The sequence below is a fragment of the Notolabrus celidotus genome, chromosome 1 (genome assembly GCF_009762535.1).
Source record: "Notolabrus celidotus isolate fNotCel1 chromosome 1, fNotCel1.pri, whole genome shotgun sequence".
Classification (NCBI taxonomy): Eukaryota; Metazoa; Chordata; class Actinopteri; order Labriformes; family Labridae; genus Notolabrus; species Notolabrus celidotus.
In genome coordinates this window covers 36,822,858-36,849,923 of record NC_048272.1, presented here as the reverse complement: position 1 = coordinate 36,849,923, position 27,066 = coordinate 36,822,858, and the positions used below count along the sequence as shown (strand labels likewise).

Below are 27,066 nucleotides of genomic sequence, written 5' to 3'. Positions count from 1 at the left end.
GTCTGGACGCCGGGGTAGCAGTCCAAGCAAATTGACCCAGACATCCCTCTCCCCGGCGACACTTTCCAGCTCCTCCTTGGGAATCCCGAGGCGTTCCCAGACCAGGCGGGAGATATAATCCCTCCACCGTGTTCTGGGTCTACCCCGGGGCCTTCTCCCAGTTGGACGTGCCCGGAATACCTCTAAAGGGAGGCGTCCGGGAGGCATCCTTATCAGATGCCCGAACCACCTCAGCTGACTCGTTTCGACGCGGAGGAGCCGCGGCTTTACTCCGAGCTCCCTCCGGATGTCCGAGCTCCTGACCCTATCTCTAAGGCCGAGCCCAGACACCCTTCGCAGGAAACTCATTTGAGCCGCTTGTATCCGCGATCTTATCCTTTCGGTCATGACCCACAGCTCATGACCACAGGTGAGGGTTGGAACGTAGACCGACTGGTAAATCGAAAGCTTTACCTTCCGGCTCAGCTCCCTCTTCACCACAATGGTCCGATACAACGTCCGCATCACTGCTGACGCTGCACCAAAACAAAGTCCAACAAACTAAATTTAATTTCAATAAAACAGTTACGCAAGCTAATATTTAACCTGAATGAAAATGTTAAGTTTAATGTTAATTTGACCCTAAAGAAGGCTGATATGAACACTGTTGCGATAGAAGTGCTACCAAGAGTCAAATTTGATGGATTATGTTTTGTAGCTGCAAAATGAAATCATTTTAAATCAATGAAATCATCTTTGAATCAATACCTAGTGTCAACTTGTTCTTGACTTTGATTAGTAGCCATGAAACAAGCAGGATTATGTATAGTGAGCAGGTGGTTATGCACAATGCAATCCTTAGCTTAGCGTTCGGGTTGTGTCTTACCCTTTCAAGATTCTATTTCACGTAACAATCAGCTCACTATTTATTATCCCTCACTCAGTCCAGTCCAATTGGTGATGCGAGAACAGGAAATATCCTTTTCGGTGTCTAACATAGAGGCCAAACTTTCTAGATGGACCTGAGAACAGTTTTTTTCGCTCTGAACGCGTTGTCATCAAGTTGATCTTGTTTAGTTTTAGATGTGTCCTTTCTGTCTTGGTTTCCTGTTTCATTTTGTACATTTCCCTTGTTGTGTTTCATGCCTTGGTTTCTCCCCGTCTTTATTCTGTGTTAAAGTTATCCTTCGTCTTCCTCTTGTTATTACTGATCCATGTCTCTTGTTGTATCTTCTTGTGTTTCTAAGTTTAGTCTTGTTTCCTGTTTAGTTTTACTTCCTGTCCTTATGTGTTTCCCTCCTTGTTGATTACTCTCATTAGTTTCCCCTGTGTCCTGAGTTCACACCTGTGTTAATTACTCTGTGTATTTAGTTCCTCTGTTTTCTTCATCTGTGAGTTCACCGTGTGTTTCTTTTGGATGTAGTTTCTTGGACATTTTAGTAAGTTTTGTTTCCATCTTTGTTCTTTTGCAGTTAAATCTTTCTTTTTCTACACATGGGTCCTCTTCGTTTTTCCCATTTTGACATTTAGTTGGCTAAATTCAACAAAACATTCACATAGGTGGCATTTATAACAATATAGTGAAAAACTCTATTATAATATAATACTTTTTTTTTCTTGATTGAAGAATATACATCTTTGAAGGTAATGACAAACACCCTGACGATTGCGTGCTACACCAAAGGCTCTTTAAAAAGCATTTTTGCAGTGACAAAAAGTGATGATTGACACTTTAAACATTGTCAGATGAGGTTTACCGAAACCTCACCAACTGTGGTGTGTTGTTATGATTCAAAGTAAGAACAACCTCCAATGCCTCACGGAGCCCCCTCCGCTCCACCCACCACACCGGACCCGAGCACTTGTTTTGCCTCTCTTTCATCTCTTCTCGCCTCTCGGGCTCAGCTGACCCTGTGCTCTGACCAAAACTCACCCCATATGTCAAACTCCTCATTAGACACAGAAAAACCTGAACACACAATGTTCAAGCACACACATACATACACCCTGAATATTAAAATATGTAAGAGTAGAGGGGATGAAAGGCTTCGGAGGTAACAAACCAAGAATGGTTTGAATCATGGGTAGACCTCTATACGCATGGCTCTTTCAGTACATACGTGTGTGTGAATCTGTGTGTGTGTGTGTGTGTGTGTGAAGTGAAGGGTTTCAAAGACATGCTTAGTACCAGATAAGTGAGGTCACATGCATGCTCACATGCTCAGGTTGTTTTTAATGATAGATAAAGTTCAAGTTCAAGGATGGAGTGGTAGAAAAAGGTAACAAAGAGACAAACGGGTGAAAAACAAGAGATCATGTGAGGAAACACTGACGTGGAGAGGATTGGTGTTTTTAAAGAAGAACAATCAGACCACCATACACCCTCCTTTTCTCTTCGTCTTCTGCTTATTTCTTCATGTTATTGTGATGTGAGTAAAGTTTTAAAACCTGAAGTCTGTTAAAGACAAGCAGAGTGTAGGTAAGAACAGGGTTGTGGTGTAGACAAGCTGTGTGTGTGTGTGTGTGTGTGTGTGTGTGTGTGTGTGTGTGTGTGTGTGTGTGTGTGTGTGTGTGTGCAGGGTGGGGGTGAGACATGTCTCTTACAGATGTGAGAAAACGGCCCTGTGTCTGAGAGCGAGTGTGTGGACAGTCTAATTGGCTGAATAGAATTATTGAGTTAGTCGGTGAATTGAAGCTAATTTAATGAGTTGGGTTGAAGCAGAGCTGATACAACTGTGGGAAAATAGGTCTCTGTGCTCAAACACACACACACACCAAAGAGTGGAGTGTGTCTGCGTTTACAGGATGTACAGTGGAGTGAACTCTTACTCGCTCCGTCTCTTTCTCTCTCCCTTCATTTGTCAGGGGTTGCCATGGTGAACGGGGAGGCTTGCCTCGGCGGCCCATAATTCGCAGAGAGTCTGCCTGGATGTGACATGTCCTTTTCAGCCGGGCATTGTTTAGATGCTGATTTACGTGTGTTTGTTGCACTTTACCACCACCTCCTCCACACCTCCAGCAGAGGCTGCAGACTCTTAAAGGATCAACAGCTCCTGATGAAACACAAGTTATGAAGAGGGTTTGACTGAGTGATTATGATGCAGATTTGATTTCCTTTATTATTTCAACTCCATTATTTAATGAAGCTCCCTCATCTTTTCCTTTTTTTTCTCTCTGTTTGAAACAGTAATCATTTTCCCATCTAGCCCTTCCCTGCTCCCTCCCAGTAGGCGTTTCTACAACCCGGAGGAGTCCAATCACAGAGCAACCTCTTACTCCATCCCTCCATGGTCAGCCTGTTAAGGACTTTTTGTATTCACATTCTTTTTTTCTTTTTTTCTGCCACCCCTCATTGAGCCACTTGAGCCTGGAGCAGATGGAAAGATTGTAGAAGGAGGAAAGTAAGCAGGCAGCTGAGATAGAAAGGATTGGCAGAAGCCATGCAGAGAGTGAGGCAGCCCTGCTACAATGCTTGATGAACTGAACCACTGACCACCAGAAAGTCTGTTTTCCACTTCAGCACCCTGAGAGACAGAGGACTCAGACGGGACAGCCCTGAGGGGAGACATCAAACTCATCGCCCCCAAGCTGACGGCAAACAAGCCAGGACGTGGAAAGCAAAGGAAAGAAAGAGTCCACAGATGAGAGTGAAGGCAGAGAGGTTTAAGGAGGTGAACAGAGGGACCAGATAGTGAAGAGAAAGTATCAGGTGTGTCCATAAAGACTGCTCAAAGGAAGGGGGTGACACACCGGTCAACTGAGCAAAGCCTGTTGCAAGTGAAGCAGGGAGTGAAAGAGTGAGCGCAGACAGAAGTAGAAGGACTCAGCTAGTGAAGGATGGCCAACTCAGGTCTCCAGTTGTTGGGTTATTTTCTGGCATTGGGCGGCTGGATTGGCATCATCTCCACCACCGCCTTGCCTCAGTGGAAGCAGTCATCGTACGCCGGAGATGCCATCATCACGGCCGTGGGTCTGTACGAGGGTCTGTGGATGAGCTGTGCCTCGCAGAGTACAGGACAGGTGCAGTGCAAGATCTTTGACTCCATGCTCTCGCTGGACTGTGAGTACCATGTTTGACTCTGGATGAACTTCACTTTGCTGTTTCTGTGATCTAAGCTAATGAAAGTCTTTGCTACTTGGTTAAAAAATGGCAAAAACTTCCAAAGGGGGTTCTTGTTAGAATATTTTGATATTACTTATTTTACCAAACATAGACACATGACACATTTTGAACATTTAACCAACAAAAAGTGCATGAGGATCTGTGCTGTATGACACGTATTTTCACCTGATTATTTACTGTGGATGACTGAAAAGCGTATTTGAATTTAAGTCACTCAAAACTCTCTCCTCATCAAACTTTACCCTGTCATTTTTACCTTGTTATTCATCTTCTTTTGTTGAATATCACGTCTTTTCTCATGATATATATTATTCAGTTGTTATATTTTAGATAAAGCAGTCCACAGAAATCTCTCCCCTTCAGTTTGTCCCTCCATTTTGCCCTGAAAAACATCCATGGAGATCTATTATAAATCACAACAATTACTGTTGGCCCATTCATTTGGCCGCACATATAAATCAGCAGCGAAAACAGAAGGAAAACAATCTCTCTCTATCTGGTGCGCATTAAATTCAAGATGTTGTGAACGTCCCATACTTAAATCTTTAATGAACTTCGATTAAAACTTCAGATCATCGTGAAATGTAATGTGTGAGGAGTAGGAGGGGGTCAGGAATGTGGGGTTCAGACATAAATTAGCTCAGAATATGAGCCTCCTGTCATCCCTAATCTGTGAGTAGGACCCAGTGACTCATGATTAATGGCTCACAGATTATAGGAATCCATGCATCTGCTGTCTGTGTAAATCACCCTATTAGAGAGTCTAATGAAAGACTGCAGGGGGGAGAAGACTTTCTGTTTGTTTGTGTGTTTTGTTCATGCTGGTTGGGGCTCACTTGTGATGCAGCAACAAATGCAAACATTTTGGTGTCTTGTGAGTCATTATATCAAAACATTTTCTGAGGCGTTGTGTGTGACGGGTGCCCGAGCTGATCTCCCATCTCCTTTGGTTAGTTGCAGCAATAAGAACAGTGTATTGTCCTTGTAGATGAATAGGGGCTGTTAGGAGAAGAAAAGGGCAGTGTTGAGCCAAACAGCAGAGATATTCCCAGAATGCACTCTGTCTTCCCCACACGCGCACATTGTTCCATTTGTCCATTAATACACCCAGTGAATGCAGATTTAGACTAAAGACAAACACTGAAAAACCTCCCAGAGAGTTAAGCACATTCATGTACATTTGGATGAGGGCTGAATGAGAGTCGTGACAGAGATTTCTCAGGTTTATTCAGGAGGTTTTCCAGACAGATTATGAAATGGAGCAGATCAGCATCCAATCATGTGTCCGGGGTTCACAGGAGGCACCACACGTCCCAGTCTTGATTAAACACCCCTCATGTGTGTGAGTGTGTGTGTGTGTGTGTGTGTGTGTGTGTGTGTGTTTGATCCAGCTGTAACACTGATGTGAGTTATGGAGGAACTTTTCTCCCTGGTTACGTTCACAGCAGGAGCAGCATGTGATAGTGGGGAGAATTGTTCACTAGACTGTGTGCCCGGGCTTTTCTGATGCAGTCAAGCAGCCGGAGTAGAAGCTGCAGGTTAACTGGGCATCTCACTCAAAAAGGAGCTGATGATCAGGATCATTCACGGTCCAGCAGGTTGGCTATTATTATCTGAAGAGTGTGGATGGTGGTGCTGAAAGGACAGCTCTTCAGAACCAGGAACAGAGAGGCATCATATTAAAGACACAACGCCTCTGCCAGCACCTGTTGTCCACTTTATAGCCGTTAGATATCATCGTGTTTGTAGGGAACACTGACGTAAAAGTTACACTTTCCATCCTTCTTGGGAAATGTATGACTTGTAAGAGACCTATCCATATAAAAATATTCACTATCAGTGGACCAACCAGCAAAAATGACCTTTCCCTTGTAAGAACCCGCTTGGTGTCACAAGATATGTCTTTGTTTAAGTCCTAAAAAAATGAAACCAACAATGTTACAGTCAGCCTACAAATTCTCTCTGAGTTCTCTTTCCTTCTGCAGCACTTGGTCCAAAATCCTATCGCTTCCATCAAAGATCTACATCTTTATTGGCTTAGTTCCCCTCTGGACTGTGCAGTTAGATAATGCATCTGGTTTGGACTCATTTCATTTATGGATTAATGCACAATTGACTCTGCGGTGATTTTCTTGGGCCTACTTTTTGGTTGGGGATTCAGATTTGGTCACCCAGTAAATAAATCTTGAAAGCACAGGAAAACACATCACACAATGGTTGTTAAAATCATTGATTCATTGCTGGCTGCTGTCTGGTAATCATCTTGTGTTTGCTACACAGCTTTCCATCCATGTGATGTGATGTGTGCGTGCTGATATTTTGAACAATAACAACATGAATTCTAGTCTACTTTTGTTTTGTCTGTTTCAGTCCTTTGCTGTGAGAGGTTAGTCTCAACCAGTGAGGGTGAGGGAGATTGACTGTCCGCCCAGTTAAGCGTGGTAAAACAGTCAAAGATATCACATCAGTGAGTTTGGGCTTTTGGTTTGGAGTGGAAATGGATGTGGCGTGTGTGAGTTTGGTTGTATAGTTCGACAGTGAGTGGGCAAACACAAATTACGTACGACAGAGTCACAAGTGACCTCACAATGGGACCTTACAGCGCCTACACATACACACCAGCAAGCACACACACTCATTGAAAGCTTGTGGCTGGCACCACCAATCTTGGCACTTGAAGGAGAGGGCCTAGTGGGTGAGCCAGCCCTCCCACACCTCCCTCCTCTTAGCCTCTCCTTCACCCTAAAAGCCCTGAACACCCATACTGGTTTTGTCAGTGATTGAAACTGGTCAGAGTAGTGTCACTGCATCGGCCTAAACCCCCACACACCCTCAGAAGAAAAGAAGAATGGAAGAAGTGGATGAAAGACGAGGAAATCAAACCTCTCTCTGTTCAGATACTTCATCAAAAGAAGCTGCAGAGCCATAAATCAGACTTCAAAGATGTTTTATCCTCTTCCCTCCATCATAAGTCCCCTCAGATCAGCCACTTCACTGCCACACCATGAGTGATGGCGTGTGTATTTCTGTCACAATGACAAACGATGACTTAAGGATCCTGCTCAAGCTGATGCTCAACAGCTCTTCTTGAAGAGATTCCCTTTTTTGTTACGACTTTGGCCGAGCAGATAAACCAACACAGAGTGAGACTGATGGAAGGAAAGCTTTTCAGAATTGTTAAATGTTCTTTATCCTCCTCTAGTTTTTTCTAACTCTGCATAAAATCTTTAAGACTGCAGTTTGACACAAAAGCTAGTAAGAGGGCCTTTTGTGTGGAGGTAAATTTTAACTGGACCTTGAAACTTGTGGTATTCTCTCTCCAGCTGTTTTCCCAGAGCATTAAGAAGCTCTCAGTCCATTCTGTAGTTTTTTATTCCACTCTCTTGTAGCGCTGTGTTAAAGTTCAACGCTTTTCTTTTGCTGGAGCTAAAAACTCCCTTAAAGTGACTTGTTTTTTATAAAGAGTTCAGATTTACCTATCGTTTTATTTGTGTTTTAAAGTTTCTCTTGAATGAAATGAGAATGATTGAAGATGTCAGGCTAATTTTACTTGAAGCCACTGTGAGGCACTTTCATTATGAGTCAAGTTTGGCGCCCCCTGTGGAAAATGAGACTTCTAATCTCTTTGCTGAACTTGTACTTAACATAGTTCTTTACCACACAGGAAGTTAGATTATAGTATAGAAGTTGTCAGCCTTGTTGCTGTTGGTCCCGTTGAAGTTTGTAGGTCATAAAGTTGCAATCCTGTTGATTTCCATCCATCTATAAGTAACTCAAAACATCTGACAAGAGCTTTAATGACAAGTTATGAATCTTCCGAGCAAATATTCTTCTATCAAATACATGTTTGCGTAAGCTTTGTGAATCTTAGATATTGTTTTAGTACATGTTCATGATAAAAAAAAAAAACAGTATCACAGCAGGTGTTTGTTAAAGATGTTAGCAAAGCACATACGAGTGAAAATGGCACTTGTGTAGGGGCGCCATGTTTAGAAATGACCCCAAAAATAAACAATGCTCCCTGAGTGTGATCTCAAAGTTCGCCTCTGCTTATTCATGCTGTTTTTATTCATGGTCTGTTTTATGTGACCTGAAGGCAATGCTATCCAGAGCTATTCCAGCTGACTGTAAAGTGACCAGAAAAAACAAACTTAACAACATGATTGATAACTACTCAGCTCAGACGAATTTTAGAAATGTTAAAGACATTATTGCATCACAAAAAATAAAAAGAGTAATGCATAAAAACAATCAAACAAACATGAGGTCAATGAAGTAAACTTTAAGTCCTAAAAACGTATGTAAGCTTATCTTGAACCAACATTAGACTGCAGTTTAAGGGTGGTGCAGAGATCCATCATGAAGTGGAAACCAAAGTATGACTAAAAGCAAACAAATAAACAAACCATGAATAAAAGAACGGTCTACTCTGGCTTTGAGGCTCTGAGAAGACAAAAACCTGGAGAGTGGACTTTCAATTTGGATTCTGGTTTCCTTTTGTTGGTCTTTCCTGTGGCTTTGATTTAATTCTCCTGTCTCTCTTGATGTACAAACACCGGCTCACACTTTAAGTCATTGTTATTTGAAGCTAATGCTTGTAACCTTTGCTGTTAAACCTGCATGAAAAGCTTTGATATATTTACTTCAATTACCATATTTGTAAGCTCTGTCACGTATCAGAATCAGGATATTAGACTTTGCATGTTTACTGCTGCTGCAGGGATTTGGACAATCCCTTCCCTTGTTCTAAAAAAGACGCTCTCCATCGGTATTTTGACAGTATCATGAAGCGCTCAGCGTCGCTTTGGCGTTAACATGATCGTGAGCGGCTGTGTTTGAGGCAGTAATGTCTGATCGCTGTGGCGACAGCCCCGTGAAAACAATCTTGCTTTGTGACAAAGCCACACTAATCCCACTGTGTGAAACATGTAAAGCAGGCCCTCCTACAGCTGCTCCGTGTGAGAGAGAGACTTCTGTGTTTCATCTGTGTCTATTCCACCTACAGTTATTGCGTGTGTGCAGATATTGTGCATCTTCACATGTGTGTGTGTGTGCAAATATGTGTAAATATGTTCCTCCCACTAAGTTATGTGTGCGCTGAGGCCAGTGTGGGCAGCGTATTAGATTTTTGAAAAGGCAAAACCTCAGTGGAATGGTATGGAGAAGATTTAGAGGCTCGTTTAAGGTCAAAGAGCTTGGCTGAGAGAGTCACCTCTGGACATTAAAAAAGATGAAAACATCCTGCTGAAAAGTAGGACAGCGGTGGACTCGCCCTGATGACCTTCTGGTCTGAAATGCATGTGGTCTACCATCAATCCTCCATGCTGTGTCCTTTATTTTCACATAACAGTCCCTTTTTGTCCAGAAATGTTGGTTATATTCCAAGACTGAAAGACTGATTCTCTTTTTCCTTTATTTCTTCTCTTCCCTTCTTTCATATCTTCTATTATATGACTATCATTTATCATTCTGTGCTCCCCTCTGTGATCCCATTCCTTCCCCTTTCCTTTTCTTATCTAGTCCACATCCAGACATGCCGAGCCCTTATGATAGTGTCAGTACTGATGGGCTTTATCGGGATCATCGTCAGCGTGGTGGGCATGAAGTGCACTAAGGTGGGAGATAACAACCCTACTACTAAAACCCGCATTGCTGTCACTGGAGGGGTCCTCTTTCTACTCGCAGGTGGGTATTCTGTTCAGTTCTGCTCTGTTAGCTTGCACCATCAAACACTCAGCAGTATTTACAGCTCCTGCATTAAGAAGGAGCGGCTTGGTATTTTTCTGGGCTGGAAATCTCAACAGGGGTCTTCTCGGTAATTAGAGTCCCTGCTGTAAACAGGAAGTGGTCATTTTAGAGGCATTAGCCACTGACCTCAGATATAAACCACAAGCCCAAAGGAGGGGGCGAACTGAGAAAGGATTCCCCTTTTTGTTTTTTTGTGTTGTTACACAAAGCTTCAGTGAAATCCTTCAGACTTGATTCATTCAGAGAACTTTCACACTGTTTCTTTTCTTCCTCTGCAGGACTGTGCACACTGGTGTCTGTGTCCTGGTATGCCACTCAGGTGTCCTATCAGTTCTTCAACCCAAACACACCGCCTAATGCCAGGTACGCAAAGGAAGTGCAGCCAAGCTCTACCACTGACCATTTAGTGACATGATCGCACTCAGCAGGAGATTTTACCTGTAACCTTCCTGATATTAATTGATTTATAGAACAATAAGTTGTTATTCTGATGATGCTTTTAGAAACTTTGTTATCAAGATAATCCTTTTAAATACAATTTATTCATTTTTTTAGACTACATAGGTGCCATCATGTTCTTACTGTCTTAGACTTTCAAAGAAGAGGGCACTTTTATTGCACTAACGTAATAGTTTAGTTGACTAATTGATTCATATCTCCATTTCCAACATCTCGCTCTGCAAAATGATAGTAGACTAATTATCTGACAGGATGAACAAAAAACTAATCTGAATGTTAAATCTATTCAGACTAAAACTGCAAAATTCAACCCAAAGTTGACAGCACATGTTTACAAAGAAGAACGACCAAGTGCACACTAAAATCCCTTCTGTAAAATAATAGTAAACTGCCCCGTGAGAACTAAAAGTATGAAGCAGATTAAAACGTTCTGCTTTCTTTAAGCTACTTTGCACACAGCAAGCCAATTTAAGTGTTGTGCAACTGTGCAATGATGAAGAGGATGTGCAGAGAAAGAGAAACTGACAGAGATAGGAGCCATAGTTGGACCAGTGTGAAGCTTAATATTTAAGAGTCCTGTTGCATTCAATTAAAATTGCTATCCTTTGTCCTAATATTTATATTATTGACAGACATCACAGTTGTATTTGTTTATTAGTAATGCTTTACACTAGTTAGTACGGAAGCCCTAAAAGGACACGATTAACTGATTATCAAATAAAGATTGATGATGATGATGATGATGATGATGATGATGATTAAATACATTTTATTTCCGCTGTTTTTTTGAGATAATGAGTTAATTCACTTGTTTTCTCTAGATTGCAACTTATTTTTCTTACAAGCTTTGTTTTGTTAAGATAAAGAGAAAAATAAGACGAGAAAATAGAATGTATTTATTCATGTTCTTTTAGGGCTTCCATACTAAACATAAAAGGAGCACATTTACACATATGGTAACAAAGTAACTTCAGGTAATAGGAAAGATTTATCAGTTTCTTTAATTTTTTTTTTTTTTTTGACAAACATTGTTTGGAACATTTTGCCTCAGTGAAGAATAAAAAGACATTTTGTTACGAGACATTTATCTTACAGGTTCAAGATCAAAAACACAAAAAACAAGCTTCGTTCTCTGGATAAAACGAGATAGATTATTCCATTATCACAAGAAAAATAAGTTGAGATCTCGAGATAAGAAGCTTTGTTTTCTCAAGATAAGGCCAAAATTAATTCTTGTCATGTCCTTTTAGGGCTACTGTAAGTTAGAACAGGTGTTGTGTCTGTGTTTAACAGATATTTGTGGTCAGAGCTGCAGAATTCATGCTAAGATTTAAAACTATTAAAGTACAAAATGCCACTTAACATCTCAGGCTTCAACTATGAACACTTTCCTCTAGTGATTTATGAATACAAGGACTCTTCATTTTTATATTCTTTTACTTTAACAAAGCAAAAAGTACAAAGTACATTGTAACATCAAGAAAAGTTACAACAAACATACTTTGGATTTTAAGGATCACTTTGTCTGAGAATCTAGATTCAATGCTTTGATAAGCGACTTTCAGTACCAAGAAAAGCGCTATACAAAACCTATCAATTATTATTAGTATTATTATTATTAATAAACTGTCAAATCAGACTTCTGAATTGACTAAAGAACAATTCAATTGATATCATACGTCTAATCTGATGTGTTAACAAAACACAGATGGTTTTTGAAGACTAAAGTGCATCTCTCAGTACAAATGAAAGCCATGTCAAACTAAACATATTCACAGCTCTAACATCAGAAGTCCACATGTCTTTCCATACTCCCAATATATATATATAATATTTTATCGAACTGATGTATATTGTCCATCCCAAACCAGATCTGAAAGAGTTGTTATTATTCTTCTTTCCTTTTTTTAATAAGAAGCCTGGAAAAAAATCTTTAAAAAGTCAATAATAGTGTGAGCTTGGAGATGCCTCAGACAGCGGCTTTTTTAAAAATGAGAAAATACAAAAGTCATGAGGGAAAATGTAAAGACTGTAAATCAAAGGCTGTGCTCCTAAGTCAGAGAAAATTAGATTTTAAAGTAAAGCAAATAACTGAGATATATGATTCCTTGCAGCCCTTCATATTTTGTTATTTCTTTGGTTAAAGTTCTTGGGATCACAGAAAGGAAGTGAAGCAGTTAACGTCTGACAAAGAGCCATCACTCTGTAATGTTTCTCCTCTCTTTCTTCCACAGGTATGAGTTCGGCTCAGCTCTGTTCGTAGGCTGGGCGGCAGCCAGTCTGACAGTCCTGGGCGGCTCCTTGCTGTGCTGCTCATGCTCTAAAGACGACATGCGAGGGCAACAATATTACCGCCAATCACAGCCTTCCACAACCAGGGAGTACGTCTAAACCCCACTCCTTCCAACAGCCCCCCAAACAGAGAGCATTGGACACGCTTGGCTCCACCTCCCCTTCTTTTCTCAGATTATACCAGTTTAAAAAAAACAGTGCAATCAAACTACTTACAAACAGGCGTGTGCAAACACAGGTACCCACACAGAACACACAGTATAGCTCAGAGATCCTGGGGATGTAGCCAGAAGAACTAAACTTTCTTAACTCACAGACATCCTCCATAATTTTAAGCCCATCATTCATTTGTATTGAAAAATTATGTCATTATTAAGCTCATCAAGTACATTCATGCCTGCTAAACCTGACCCAAAATCACAACCACTCATTCAGGCTGTCTATCTGAGATAAAAGGAAACACGTCAATCCACTTTCAATGGTTATAAGAAACTACTTTTAAAGTAAGTTCTCAGCAAAGAGAGAAGACACTAAGAACGGACATGGAGCTAGACATACAGCAGTAGTAGTACTGATCTATCATTAGCACGTCCTCTGCTTCCTGGTTGGAGCTGCATCTGTGGTTTGCCTCCATACTGCTCTGTGTATTCACGATCCACTGGTGCAGTTCTGTTGTGTAAAGCTGCATCTCATCCACTGTTCAAAAAACAAAAAAAACATGGGAGATTTACGAAGCAGCTCCTCTGCTGTTGTGGGAGAAACAGAGGTTAGCCTGTTCAATCTGAGCCAAGAGAACGTCTGTGATTGCAGAGGACACTGACCTCACCTGCTGCAGGTACAGACTGAGCACTAGAGGCACAAGTCAAAGGTGTTTTCACAGATAGTTTCACTCTTATGCAACTTTCGAGTTAGCTAACTTGAAGCAAAAAGGAAAGAAGAATGATGTGCCTTAAAGCAGAACTCAGCAAGATTTGTATGAATAAAGTTTGGTAAACTTGACTTAAACTGTACTCATCCTGCAAGGCCATAATCAGAATTTTAGACTCAAACATAATGGTCTTTAGCCTCGCAATTGGCCCTTAAATGCACACAGTGAGCTCTTATTTTAATAGTTGACTGTAGATTTATTAATGAACCACCATCCCAGTTTTCCTTTAAGAAAATCAAATGGATAGACTTGACGAAACAAGTCTGTCCTCACCCTAAACAACCATTTGGGTTGATTATCCAACAGCTCATAGGACTCATAATTACCTTGTAATGAAACAGTTACCTATTAGTGGCTGTAGCCCTCATGACAGGAACAAATGGATTAGCTGATGTAGTGATGGAGTTCAAAGAAAACCCATTTGGTGTTTATTAGAAAGGAGCAGTGAGAAATCGAACAGACAGAAGACCTTACCTGGGAGATTGGGTTTTAGTCCTGTGTGACACAAAAAGCAACACAAACATGTTTTAGATAAGAGGAAGTATCCTGGAGGAAACATTGTGTACATAATGTCATTTATGTACTCAGCTAGTGTGGTTATTTAACCATCTTTGTTTTGACCTAACCAGAGAGTTACGGCCAAATTCCACCAGATCCGTGTCCAGTCCGTCTCTGATCCGTCAGGGCACCGAGTCTAATAGGTTTCTATTCTAGTCAATGTGTTAACTTCCACTGGATTCGCCCCTTTGTGTTCCGGCTGTGTCTCTGATCCGGCAGGTCGGAGCCCTCCAGATCAGATACACTAGACTTCTATTTTTGCCGTATGCCGGAGCACAAATTTCAACAGAGCAGTTGGAGCGAGACAGGAAGTCAGGCACCCAAACAAAATGAAAACATCCGGTTAATTTTCAGAATAAAACACTCTGTGTTATCACCAGATCGTATTTCACTTAACTACAACAACAAACTTTCATGATGAGCGGAGCCAGGCCTGGAGTCAACAGGTCAGAGGTTTTCAGAGGACCAGAAAGACAACATGGATGAGGAGAGGAGGAGGAGAATCCTTGATTCAGTAGTTACCACAGGAAAACCTCGGTCACATGACTCCAGCTGTCTGGCGGTCCTGCTCCGTGCTCTGAAAACGCTGGTGGGTGTTGATGGATGGGAGAGCACGAAGCCGGACCACAGTGGATCGGAGCCGGATCTGATGGAAGTCCAATGTCAGTAACAAACTATGTCAAACTGTGACCATTTTGCTACGTTAATCATTAAGTATGAGGATAGTAGAGTTAGAGGACTTGTCAAATTAAGCCAGAATAAGGCTCAGGTGTGTGTTCAGTGTCATGTGTAATTAAGACTGTAGGCTTTAATTGGATGACGGCTGCAGCATGTCCTCACTCTCAAAGAAGGTCCTGATACGGTCCTGTTTAACACAAGAATCACTTAATGAGAGCATCAGAAACACAACCTGAACTGCAGGAGTGGAGGTGAACTGCTGGTGAAATATGTCTGTTTAGTGTTACTGAGTACTGTTGATGATGATTTCAACACTTGACACTAAGAACACCTGAAGGTTCTCATCAACACACATCACCATTCTCCATCGACTAACACCGCCATTTATGGTTCATACCGCCATTTCATTATCTCTTAACCACATGAATGAAAATATATAAGCTATCTCACATATTCCTCACACAAGTCTAATCATCATAAGCTACATGACACTACTACAGTATTAAACATTAATTCACCAATGGACTATAGCTAATATCATGTTCAGAGTTATAAATAATATAAACTTTCTCACATTTAACTTTTACAAACCAGGAGTACTAAATCAATAACAATGGGAATAAGCAGCTTTTTAAAACCTGTCCAACATTGGAGCCTGTTAAACTCTACAGTTGGGGCCAAGTGGCCCTTGAGTACCCCCTCGATGCTCCCTTATTTGTGTTTTTCAAAAGAGCTGGCCCATCACTCTTCCTGATAATAAAGCCATTAAAGTTTCTGAGAACCACCCCCAGTTTCCCTGTTTCCGGGTCAGACAGCCTCTCTTCTTGGTAGACTCTTGTTTGTGGAGTGCCCTGTTATTCACAGATTGTGGAGGGGGGGGGGGGGGGGGGGGTTGTAGATCTATAGGAAACTCCTTGTGCCCTTTAAATACAGTCATGTGTCACAGGCCTGTCAGAAGCAGCTGTGCTCTGAATAGGAACGGCACAACAACAAGAGTGACAGAACGACCTGCCCAGCTATGTACAAAGAAAGGAAAATGTACTCTAAGATATGTTGGGAAATAAGCTTACCTGCTGTTTTGTTGGGATTTGATTAAAACACTGATGCTTCTTGAAAAAGTCCTGACAGCAGAATGACACAGTTTACCTTAGTTTGTTTAAATCAAACACATTTCCCCAACAGTTCTCTAAACACACTTGATTAATGTGTTCTTCATCAGTCATCAGATGATTGAGGCATCATCACTGGTATTTATTTAAAGCATGTAATTTCTCTAAACTGTAAATTACTTGTTGGCCGACATGTAGCACCCTTCACTCCCTTCCTCACTTACTTTCTTCACTTCTAGCTAACATATTCATAACCATAAATCAGTGTCTTCTTTCTAACTCTTCACGGCTGTTGTGAGAATCTGAGAGGTCTTGATGTGTCTCTTATTTCCCCTCGCGTCCTCTAATCCTGTTCTTCTCTGACTGTCTTCTTCTCTCCTCTAATTCAGGGCAGAGTTGTTGAGTGAAACTAGTTTCCCTGACTGATCAGCCCCTGCCTTTTTATCGAGGACTGTCCGACTGTCCAACCACTGTCTTCCCCCCTTTTTTCCTGTCACTTCTTAGACCCTAAATTTGGACCTCTTGTAGTAGAATATTCCCTCCTATTCCTCCGTACTGCGGCTGCACCTTATACGTTTTAAAGGGAGCGTCTTGCCCCCTTTATTTCCCCACCTTCTGAGCCTTTTCTGTAAATATGGACTCTTTAAGGATATGTGATCTGACCTTCTTTGTAAGAAATGAGATGGCCTCCTCCTTTTCAGCCTGTCAACACCCACGACCCCTCCTGTCCCATTATCGACCAGTAGTTAACATGTTGAAACCCTTGGTGGTTTCGATGCTCTGATTTATGAGTTGACTGATATCCTATGACCTCTGGGTTTTCTTTTTCTTTCCTTTTTATTTTGTAAATGTCTCTGTGGGTTTATTTTGTTTGCTGTGACTGTACTTTGACTGAAACGTGTCTTTTTTTCCCTTTTGAATTGCAGACCAAATGTTAAAAGTACCCCACCAGAGAAAAGGGAGCAGTACTTGTAGTTTGGGAGAGTCTTCTGGCCTTACCATGGTTTAGATTCTGTCAACAGGCAAAACCCTCTCACTGAGGAATTCAAAACAGACAAACAGACACTGTTATAGAAAGAAGTGATGAACAGCAACTATACGACATAAATTAGCTTCTCTTTTGATGTAAAATTTATTTAGGAAGGTTCTAATTTTAGAGTGGATTGACAAAGATCCTTGTCTTGTCTGTTTTGTTGACTTTGGGAGAGACACTCATTCAGGGTATGTTTTCTATAACATTGTTAAAAATGCCCGGGTGTATATACCACCTTCTTTTTTTTTATTTTTACTACATATATAATGTTTTACTACAGTGCCTTATAACACATGTTTGTGCACATGTTTGTTTTTGCCTTATAGTCCCATCCCATCCCGTCTGAGGGGTGTGTGTCCACAGTCCCTCTGCCAGCATTTCTGTATGCCTTTTTTTCTATTGTTGGAATTCTGAAAATGAATGTGAAGCTATCCTACAGTACCACTTATGAAACAACCAACACATACATACATACATATGATAGATCTTCAGCATGGTGCCTTATGCCACTGTTTGTCAGACGATGTGTGCCTGCTTCCATGTAGCCTGGATTGAGGATATACCCAGTAGATTTGTTTTGTTATGTGCCGATAGGATTTTGTGTGAATGACGGAGTCGTTGTCTTATTGACTCTGAGGATGTACTGTACTGTGTGCTGTCTCCTGTACTAAGGAACATCAGTTTGCTGAGTGTTCAAAAGCCCTTCTGATGCCTGCATTTATTTACCATGCCATTCCTTTCTCTAATATTTACCTCCTTGATGTTGTGTATCATCTCATTTACAGTATACCCCTGTCTGTTTCTTTTAGAATAAAGTAAACAGAGACATAAATTATGACCGGACTGACTCATTGCTTTATCTGTTGTTTCACAACTTTTTGCCCTCACCTGACCCAGTGCCAGTTCCCCCCACTTGTTCTTCCTCTCCAGCTCAAATACTTCTTTTGCACCCTGTTGTTCAATAATTGCAGACGTGGAATTCCACTTCTGCTCCACTGGACTGTGGCACAATCTCTACAGCGAACTCACAAAGTTAACACCACCACTACAACCGACAACAAGACTTGAAGTCCTTTCTTTTGTTGAGAAACATTTCTTAGTTTTACATCCCAGCTGGTGAAACTGAAGTAAAGTTTATTTTAACATTGTCATAAAATGTTTCATAAAGGACAGGTTCAGATTTATTTATCAAATTAAAGTCTTTTACATGACAAGTAAGTTTTAAAAACATACCCTCAGTCTGAACTGGTGTTAACCCATTGCTCAAAGTATGACAACTCAACTCATCTTTATTTATATAGCACCTTTCATACATTCAAGCATGCAGCCCAAAGTGCTTCACAAAAGAACAGAGACAGAAAACAACAGTAATTGGTAAAAATGGAAAGGAAAGGGATATTAACTACCTGAAAAATAAAATACTGATGATTAAATCAATAATATAACATCAGAGTAATAGAAAAATAAAAATAAACATAAAATCATTACAATAAAATAAACATAAAGTCATTACAATAAAATCAATAAAATTAATATGAGAAATATTAAAAAAAAAGTAAAATAAAATCATGACAATCAAATCAATGAAATAAAATTAGTTAAATTCCAGAAAAAATAAAATAATATAATAATATTTACAATAAAATCAATAAAATAAAACCAGAATAAAGAAAATAAAGTAAAATAAAATCATGATGATCAAATTAGTAAAATAAAATCAGAAAAATAACATCACATGAGAATAAAATATAATATAATAATAAATACAATAAATAAATAAAAATGCTGCTAAGACAATGGTCACAGTAATAATGCAGTCCAGGGCTAAAAGGAAATTACTCCAAGTTAAAAGCCAGATAAAAAAGGTGAGTCTTTAGTTTACTTTAAAAAATTCCAGAGAACTTGCCGTTTTAATGTCCAGAGGAAGAGAGTTTCTTTTTTTATGCACCAAAACTGTGGACAATAATGGAGCTATTACAAATATCGGAACAAAATCCACAATCTCAGCTCCTTTAATATTCAGGAGTCAGTGCTACACAGAGGTGAATGACAGCTGACACAGATGAGAGGGAAATACTTTCCTTTATTCAATCATACGTTGTTCTTGTTAAATGTTCTACCTACGTTACCAACGAAGTAAAAAAACTCTATAGTATCAGCTAATTCAGCTCAAGCTGCTAACCTCAGTCAGAGATGAGAGCTCTAAAGAGAGCTAATAAGCTTCTTTTTAACTCTCCGCCCCAAGAAGAAATGTTAAACTAACAGCTTTTTTTGAAGCAAGAAAATAATTTAAACAAGTATAAGGTATACAATTCATGGACTTAATTTTTAAGCTTTAGCGGCTTGAGTTAAGAAAATCACGTCAGTCTTTTGGTGCAAACGTGTTCAGTTTCAGAGTTGTAAACATAAAAAGCAGACAGTATAGTGGTTTATATACACGGCTGAAATAAGGCAGTTTGGGTGAATAAGTCACAGTTAAGACACCAGCGATGGGAACAGAGTGTGGACGTGAAATCTCACATACACCTGACATGTACAGATGCACCTACACCTCCTATGACTATACAGTCTGTTCCACAACACTGCTGCGCACCACTGACACCATTTATGACCATCATGCAAAAGAAAACAAACTTCCCACGTGACATTTGTTCCAGCTGTGTGTGCACTGGATCGTAGTATTTTGCAGCAACTATGATTGATGCACTGACGTAAAAATCACGTCCAAATCCAACACATATATCATCATCCGTCTCTTTCACATCGTCCTGCTAACCTCTAGTAATACAAAATACAGTTTACGTAGGATCAGTGTTACACTCAGTGCATCAGCTGACACTAAACGGAGGCTATTAAGGTAACTGTGCTGGTTAACTGAAGTTTGTAGCAGAAATCTATGGGGCTTCAATCACTGTGGATTATTGATGAAGAGTGAACATGCATTTGATTGGGTCTTAAGTGTTAGAGAATAATTTTAATTCAAATTTGACATACATCAAATATTAAGTTTGAACTGCGTTTGTTTCTGCTTGGACATCTGTCATGAAAAATGTATTCTGCAAACAAATCACAAGAGAATCGAATGTGTTATTTCTTGATGGCCACTGTTTTTAAATCTCAGCCTGTGTAATCTGTAGAGGTCAGGTTTGCTGCAGAGGTTAATGCCAGACACAAATGATCACTCTGCTGTGGCAGGTGTTAAATGTTGCTGAAGGGAGTTTGGTTATGTAGTGATGAGTGATCAGTTATCAGGCACCTCTCCTTTGGAATCATCTACCAGTCAGGGTCCGGGAGGCAGACACCCTCTCTACTTTTAAGCGTCGTCTTCAGACTTTCATTTTTGATAAAGCTTATAGTTAGAGCTAGCTCATGCTTGAACTGGCTTAGTTATGCTGCTATAGGCAAACGGCCAAATTCCACCAGATCCGTGTTCAGTCCGTCTCCGATCCGTCACAGCACCAGATCTGATAGGTTTCTTTTCTAGTTCATGTGTTAACTTCCACTAGATCTGTTCCTTTGCAGGCACCAGAACAAAATGAAAACATCTGGTTCATTTTCAGAATAAAACACTCTGTGTTATCACCAGATCGTATTTCACTTAACTACAACAACATACCGTCATGATGAGCGGAGCCAGGCCTGGAGTCAACAGGTCAGAGGTTTTCAGAGGACCAGAAAGACAACATGGATGAGGAGAGGAGGAGCACAGCAGGAGCTTAGCAGCTTTGGGCACACATATTTCAGTGATGCATGTTTGGGATAACAGCTAAGTGTGATATGGACAGCAGAGCATTTAGTCACTCACCATTCAGTGACCAACTGAGATGAATCATTTTCAAAGAGGGCTCCTGCCTTCTCCTCTGATTCTGACTCAGGCAACTCAGACATGTTACTCAAAGCTGCACAATGCTTAATATCAAATATGCAATGTTTGTTGTTGTGTACAGAGCTAGGGGAATGCCAAAAGAGCGAGATTTCCTTTATCTGCACTATTTTGAGAAATGATAGAGAGCAAAATGTGATTGTTTCAAAGTCAGATTGTTGGGGTTTAGTTTAATTTTAGTGCTAAATGAGACACTGAACTTTAATAAAACATGTGCATTTCTGTTATTACTAACTAACCAAATTTCCAGAGCCTTTAAATGCCAGTTTTATGGTTTCAGGTAGGTATGGGTCTTGGTTGCATCCTGATGGAATTACTGATATAAACACACACTTCTGATTCCCAGGTAAGCTCAGGTAAGAGGGCAGAACAAACTTACTCCCATCATGCAGTTGGAGAGCTTAGGCTCAAATGATATTTCTTGCATAGAGTCATCTCTTAGAAAGATTCTAAACCAGTGAAGTAAGCAAGTTATTTTACTCTGAACATGCCTCGAAGCCATTCAAACTTCATACCTGAGTTTCTTCCTCTGCCTCTCTCTGATGTTATTTGAAATTTAGTAGAGAGAGAAAAAAAGATGCTGCCGTTTAAACAGAATGTCTGCCTTGAAAATATTTGTGAACTGCATTAAATCTTTGCAGTAGACTTAGATCCTTGCTCGTTCTGAGAGCCTGCTGGCTACATGCTTTTGCAGAGTGTCTAACTGGACGACTCCTCTTTTAATGTGTTAGGCAGATTTGTCTCCATCAAGCTTCACTGCCTGCCTGCGAGCGACACAGACGGTAACAAGCAGCAGATTCAGGAGCAAGTAACTGAACTCTGTGGGGGTAAAAACTCTTAACATTAATGTTGTACTACACAACTGAAACTTGCAAAACAGCAGCATATTGTCACATCCAATTGATTATAGTATTAATTTGTAGTCATGTTTGTAGCTCTATTTAAGTCATATGAATTCCTTTGCAAAAACATCTGCTCTGCAAAGAGGCTTGTTATAATTCTCTCTGTTCATCACTCGGAGGAACCACAGTTTACCTCATATAGTCAATTGATTTATTCAAATGCACAAATACTTCACAAAGCAGCTTCATGGAAAATGTTTGGTTGGTATATTGTTATAAATATCAAGCTCCCAGGATGCAATGTGGCTTGTATGAAGTTACACAATGAACGTGGTGAAAAAGTATCAAGAAGAGGGAAGGAAACAGCTGGACCAAGCTACGGTATTACACCCGAGAGCTGGCCCATGCAGCTGCTGCTTAATTTGGGCATCTAAGAGTAACTTGTAGGATGTGCCTTCAATGCAGAAGTTATAAAGTACCAGTAAATTGTTAATGCTTATTAATAACCTGTTAGCTGAACTGTTCCTTCACTAATGTTCATTCACTTTAGACTCATATGTTCCTACAGACAAACACATCTTGCTAACATCATTCACCGTCCCTACACTGCTGTCTTTATTGGTGAATTAATTTAAGTTTCATTTTTAGCTTTTCTTACCGAGTACTCATAGAAACATTCATTTCTGTTTAGTTGTTATTAGATATGTCTGGATTGGCACCTATTCTATCATTGTTCATCCTTGTTGGTCATCCATCCATCCATTATCTTGACCGCTTTTCCCGTTTGGGGTCGCAGGGGGCTGGAGCCAATCCCAGCTGCCTTTGGGTGGAAGGCAGGGTACACCCTGGACAGGTCACCAACCAATCACAGGGCCAACATGGAAAGACAGACATTCACACACACACCCATACCTACGAGCAATTTAGAGTGACCAATTAACCTGGTGAGCATGCTTTTGAACTGTGGGAGGAATGCCGGAGTAACCGGAGAGAACCCACGCATGCACGGGGAGAACATGCAAACTCAACACAGAAAGGCACCTGCCCGACCGGGGACTCAAATTAGGAACTTTCTCACTATGAGGCAACAGCGCTACCCACCTCACTCAAAGTGATAAATGTTCTAAATGTTAAGTTGTTGCCTGAGTTTCTCTGAACATATTACACCTTTTTTTGGTTGAAACTGAGTTAAAGATATAATAATAATAATAATGCATTTTATTTAAAAGGCACCTTTCTTAGCACTCAAGGTCACCGTACAGGGCAGAGTTTAAAAAAATTAACAGGATCAGATACAGGGCAGTGAAGAGGTGTAATCAGAGTGAATATGACAGTTTAAAAAGATGTGTCTTGAGATGTGATTTGAAAATGGAAAGAGAGTTGATGTTACAGATGTCTGGTGGGAGGAAGTTCCAGAGGCGAGGGGCAGAACGGCTGAATGCTCTGGACCCCATGGTGGTTAAGCGGACGGGGTGGTGTAGTGAGGTGAATGGATAATGTGTGACCAGTGACCTATTTAGGTTTTATTTCTTTGTAAGCGGGATGACAGATTTGGGTGTGGTTGCATTTTTTTTCTCAAATGAACAGAATTGAACGAATCACTCATTTTTGTCCTGTTGAGTGATCAGAGCCACTTCCTGTATTTATCTAGAGTAATTGTTCACCATGTACCAGAGGAGGCCAGCTGCACCACACACAAACACGTCGAGCTAATGGATATGAGTCAGGAGTTCAACAGCACAACTGTTGCTGCCTGGAAGGCAAATAACAACAGAGTTAATTGTGTGGAAATGTGTCTAACCAGAGAATGATATGAATCTGAAGTAGTCACTCACTGAGCTAAACCACAAACCAAACAAACGGCCTCTGGCTGGGTTTAATTAGGTTTGTTTATTACAGTGAGGAGCTGCAGCATAGACCTCCACACAGACGGGGGGCAGCAGAGACCTGCAGCAGCCTGAGCTGAGCCTGCACTCCAGGATCATGTCCAAAGATGGAAGACACAACATTTGAATCGAGCTGGAAAAAAGGAATGCTCATGTAAAGAACATTGATTGGGTTGGTATTTTTTGGGTAGGTGATTAAATATGCTTTTGTATAAGCCTTTGTAGGAAGAGGTGTCTATTCTTTATAATAACATAAATTAGCTTCTTAGGATCCATAGTATCATATCATGTTACCTTAGACATCATTTCTGAAAATATTTCACATTAGGAGTACCACGCAAACATCTGGGTTTTGGTTTTCTGATTGTTTTTTTCATTTTCATTTGACCTTTATGTATTCAAGAAGTCCCATTGAGATTAAAATTATCTTTTAAGAGAGACCTGGCCAAGATGAGAGCGATACAAAATCACAACACCAACAAAAAAGACATTATTTAAAAAAAAAGATTTGCAAATACGCACGTTGCTATGGCTTCAGTGTTTAACATTGTGACTAAGATTAAACACATAGTCGTTACCTGAAGTCATAATATTTTGATTATTAGTTCATGATGAGTAACAGGAACTAATGGTGCATCCTTCATGAATCCTGTGCAGTAAACACACATAAAGGTTTATGATCGTTCAGGTGTGAGCCTTCTTTCGTGCAAAGACCAGTATTATTTTTCTCTCCTAAGTTCCCAGAGGACTAAACAGAGTGATGTAAGGCAAGTTGTTGAAAACATGTTTCCATATCAGGTGTAGAGCAAGCCACAACCCCCAATCTTAAAATATGAAGCCCATGAGGAAGTTTTAAAAACTGCAGTTCATTAAGCATCCACCAGAGACTGGCTGCAGAAACACCAGAAACCACATACACACCCATTCAAAGACGATTATCTTTACAGCAGAAATAAACATGTTTACAGCCTGGTTCAAAAAAAGGTTTAGGTCTGAATAGCTCATTTCTCCATCTGAACACACTGTGCGGGGGTGATTTATTTATAACTCTGTATTTTCGAAGATATTAAACTTACAAATTTTGCCCAAATAAGGACATAGCTGACTTGATTGACAGGTGGGCACCCTGTAGCTGTTAGCAAAAAGGCGAAAGGCCCGCCTCTTTACCTCACACTCGCTCAGATTGAGTTATGTTGAGTTCAACATTTCCAATATGGCTCCCACAGACAATTGGCTTCAAAATAGTGCTTCAGGAACAGATGGGTGACATCATGGATATTGCGTCCACCACAGTCTGTGGTGTAGAGTCAGCTGCTATCAGACAACTAATTAGGAAAATACAACTGAGACAAGAGGACTGAAGCAAAAGGAATACTTAAGTGACTTTTCTAAGTACTGAATTACTTTCATAAAGCAGTAATTTGTTTGGTGATTGAGTTACTTTTTGACAGTAGTAACTAGTAGTTGTAACTAATTATTTATTTTCAGTAGCATGCCCAACACTGGTGCCCAGTAGGGCCACAATATATAGATTGGTACAGGGGAAAGATGATGATTTAACCAGTATAGCTTCATAAGTTTAGATTTAATAATGCTGTTGTCTGTGGATCATAAGAGTACAGAAGAGGATTAGGGCCACCAGAGAAATAAAAAAAAAATGGAATTTTCGAAATTTTCAAGAAAAAAGTTGAAATTTGCGAGTTAAAGCTGGGATTGGCAGTCTCAGAAAACTAGCTCATGACTCCGTCTAACCCCTCCCCTCCTCCCTCGGAGCTGCTCCAAGGCGACAAAATGTATGTAATGTAAATGTATGACTTTGTTAACTCGCAAATTTCAACTTTTTTCTTGGAAATTCAAGTTTCCTTTCTCGAAAATTCTATTTTTTCTATTTCTCTGGTGGCCCTAATCCTCTTCCATATAAGAGCACAGCGGTAAGTGAGGGATTTTACATTTATAATGAAGCAATGAGATGAATGCTACAGTGACTCAAGGGTCCGTAAGTGGATGAGGATGTATGCTGACACAGGATAAACAATCACAGACAGAATTTTCTAGCTGCTTAGTTGAGTTTTAAATTCTGCTGACTCTCTAAAAGGGATCACAGAATGTTCCTTTGAATTAAACAACAACTATGATTATTACTAATTTACTGTTGTACTTGGCAGACGCTCCATGTGTAAATAAGACACTGAGACATCATGTCCTCAGACCCACAGGGCTGCCACAGAAACACTTCGCCTACAGGCTACAACAAAGGGGGCTCAGACCAAGGTCAGCTGATCTTTCACGCCTTGCTTGACCACAAGAGATGTTGTTTCACAGTCTGATCTCTGATACAGACATTATGATTCATGTGCGGTCCATTTAAACTGTCTGCCATAAGATCAGGTTTTTGGAAATAAATCATGACTGTGCCTCCTGACTACATGCAAAATGATAGTTTACCCACCAGTGTATGACTGCAGTCAGATAAACTACACAGTACTGCAGCCTAGTGGTTACTCTACATGCTTTCTACACACAAGGATTAACAGTGACTGCAGATGAGAGTGTACGTAAGTGCTGACATGCTCCTATCCTCCAACAGTCCTCTCCAGCAGCAGGCTTGTCAGCTCTATTAGCGGCCCCAGGATCTGAGTCTGTCCTCTGATCATCCTGTCCTCTCGTCAGCTGCTGGAAACATCAACTTCCATCATTAAAACATCAGAGGTGCCGATGCAAATACTGGACCAATGCAGCTCCAGGAAGTGCTGCTCTCTTTGACGAGGAGAAGCAGCTACATTATAAGACGGACCTGCCTAGCATTTCTTATGTAATGGGTTTTAATGGAGTTAATGACCTGTGCAGTCAAGATTCAAGTCAGGACAAATGGGGGAAGAAGTTTTTACATTGGCTTTCTAAGTCAAAGTATAGTTTCACTAATGTACCTCTCAGCCCGCGACCCCCAAAATTTACCCCCACTGTCCCACAAAGTGATTTAATGTGGCTTAATTTAGCTGGTCTGCAGAAAGTTAGCCTCCCTATATGAGCATGTGGCTACGTTTCCTATGCCATTATGAATAAACCTACTGCTACTGATGCTTTCAATAATTAACTCTTCACTAACCCTAAACTTAGGAGTCATGTGGCAACAAAGAAAGGCAGAAAACTCATTACATTTTCTATTTTCAAGGTTTTATTTCAAGGTTAGCTACTGTTTTTGTCGATATTTTTCTATAATGGGTAAAATTTACTATTTTTGGATAACTTAAAAAAAAAAAAAAAAAATCAAAGCAGACAGAAAACATGACTCCAGTCTACACAACTGATGATAAAGTTATTCCCCACTGGAACAAAGTTTTTATCACAAAAGTACCAAAATATTTTCTAAAACAAAACTAATTAGCATTGCTTAAATCGCAATGAATGACCCTGTATGCCCCTGTTAGAGTATCCTCTAAGGTACATATTGTAAAAATGGTTTATGTTGAGGCTGTAGTCCTCGTCTTAGCAGTCACTGGTTCATCCACCGGTGTTGCTGCATTTCACCTGCTCTCTGCTGCTCAGAG

General features: G+C 40.4%; 1 protein-coding gene and 1 long non-coding RNA gene across 2 annotated transcripts; both read left to right on the top strand.

The window, feature by feature from the left end:
- Positions 1-1,390: 1,390 nt before the first annotated feature.
- Positions 1,391-17,745, top strand: cldn19 (claudin 19). Its single transcript, XM_034689573.1, has 7 exons — positions 1,391-1,418; positions 2,845-3,058; positions 3,167-4,039; positions 9,623-9,787; positions 10,129-10,213; positions 12,544-12,690; positions 16,801-17,745. The coding sequence occupies exons 3-7, from the start codon at positions 3,817-3,819 to the stop codon at positions 16,847-16,849; spliced, it is 669 nt and encodes a 222-aa protein (XP_034545464.1). The 5' UTR covers positions 1,391-1,418; positions 2,845-3,058; positions 3,167-3,816; the 3' UTR covers positions 16,850-17,745.
- Positions 17,746-23,618: 5,873 nt separating this feature from the next.
- Positions 23,619-26,581, top strand: LOC117821249. The gene is made up of 3 exons (XR_004632924.1): positions 23,619-23,705; positions 25,684-25,789; positions 26,106-26,581. It is a non-coding gene; the product is annotated as an uncharacterized LOC117821249 (long non-coding RNA).
- The last annotated feature ends 485 nt before the right edge of the window (positions 26,582-27,066 follow it).

What these genes read in the sequence shown, in the direction of transcription:
- cldn19 (XM_034689573.1), top strand. Translation starts at nt 3,817, where the DNA reads ATGGCCAACTCAGGTCTCCAGTTGTTGGGTTATTTTCTGGCATTGGGC. An exon ending in CTCCATGCTCTCGCTGGACT is followed by an intron (nt 4,040 to 9,622) that starts GTGAGTACCATG and finishes TTTCTTATCTAG; the next exon opens with TCCACATCCAGACATGCCGA. An exon ending in CAGCCTTCCACAACCAGGGA is followed by an intron (nt 12,691 to 16,800) that starts GTACGTCTAAAC and finishes TTTGAATTGCAG; the next exon opens with ACCAAATGTTAAAAGTACCC.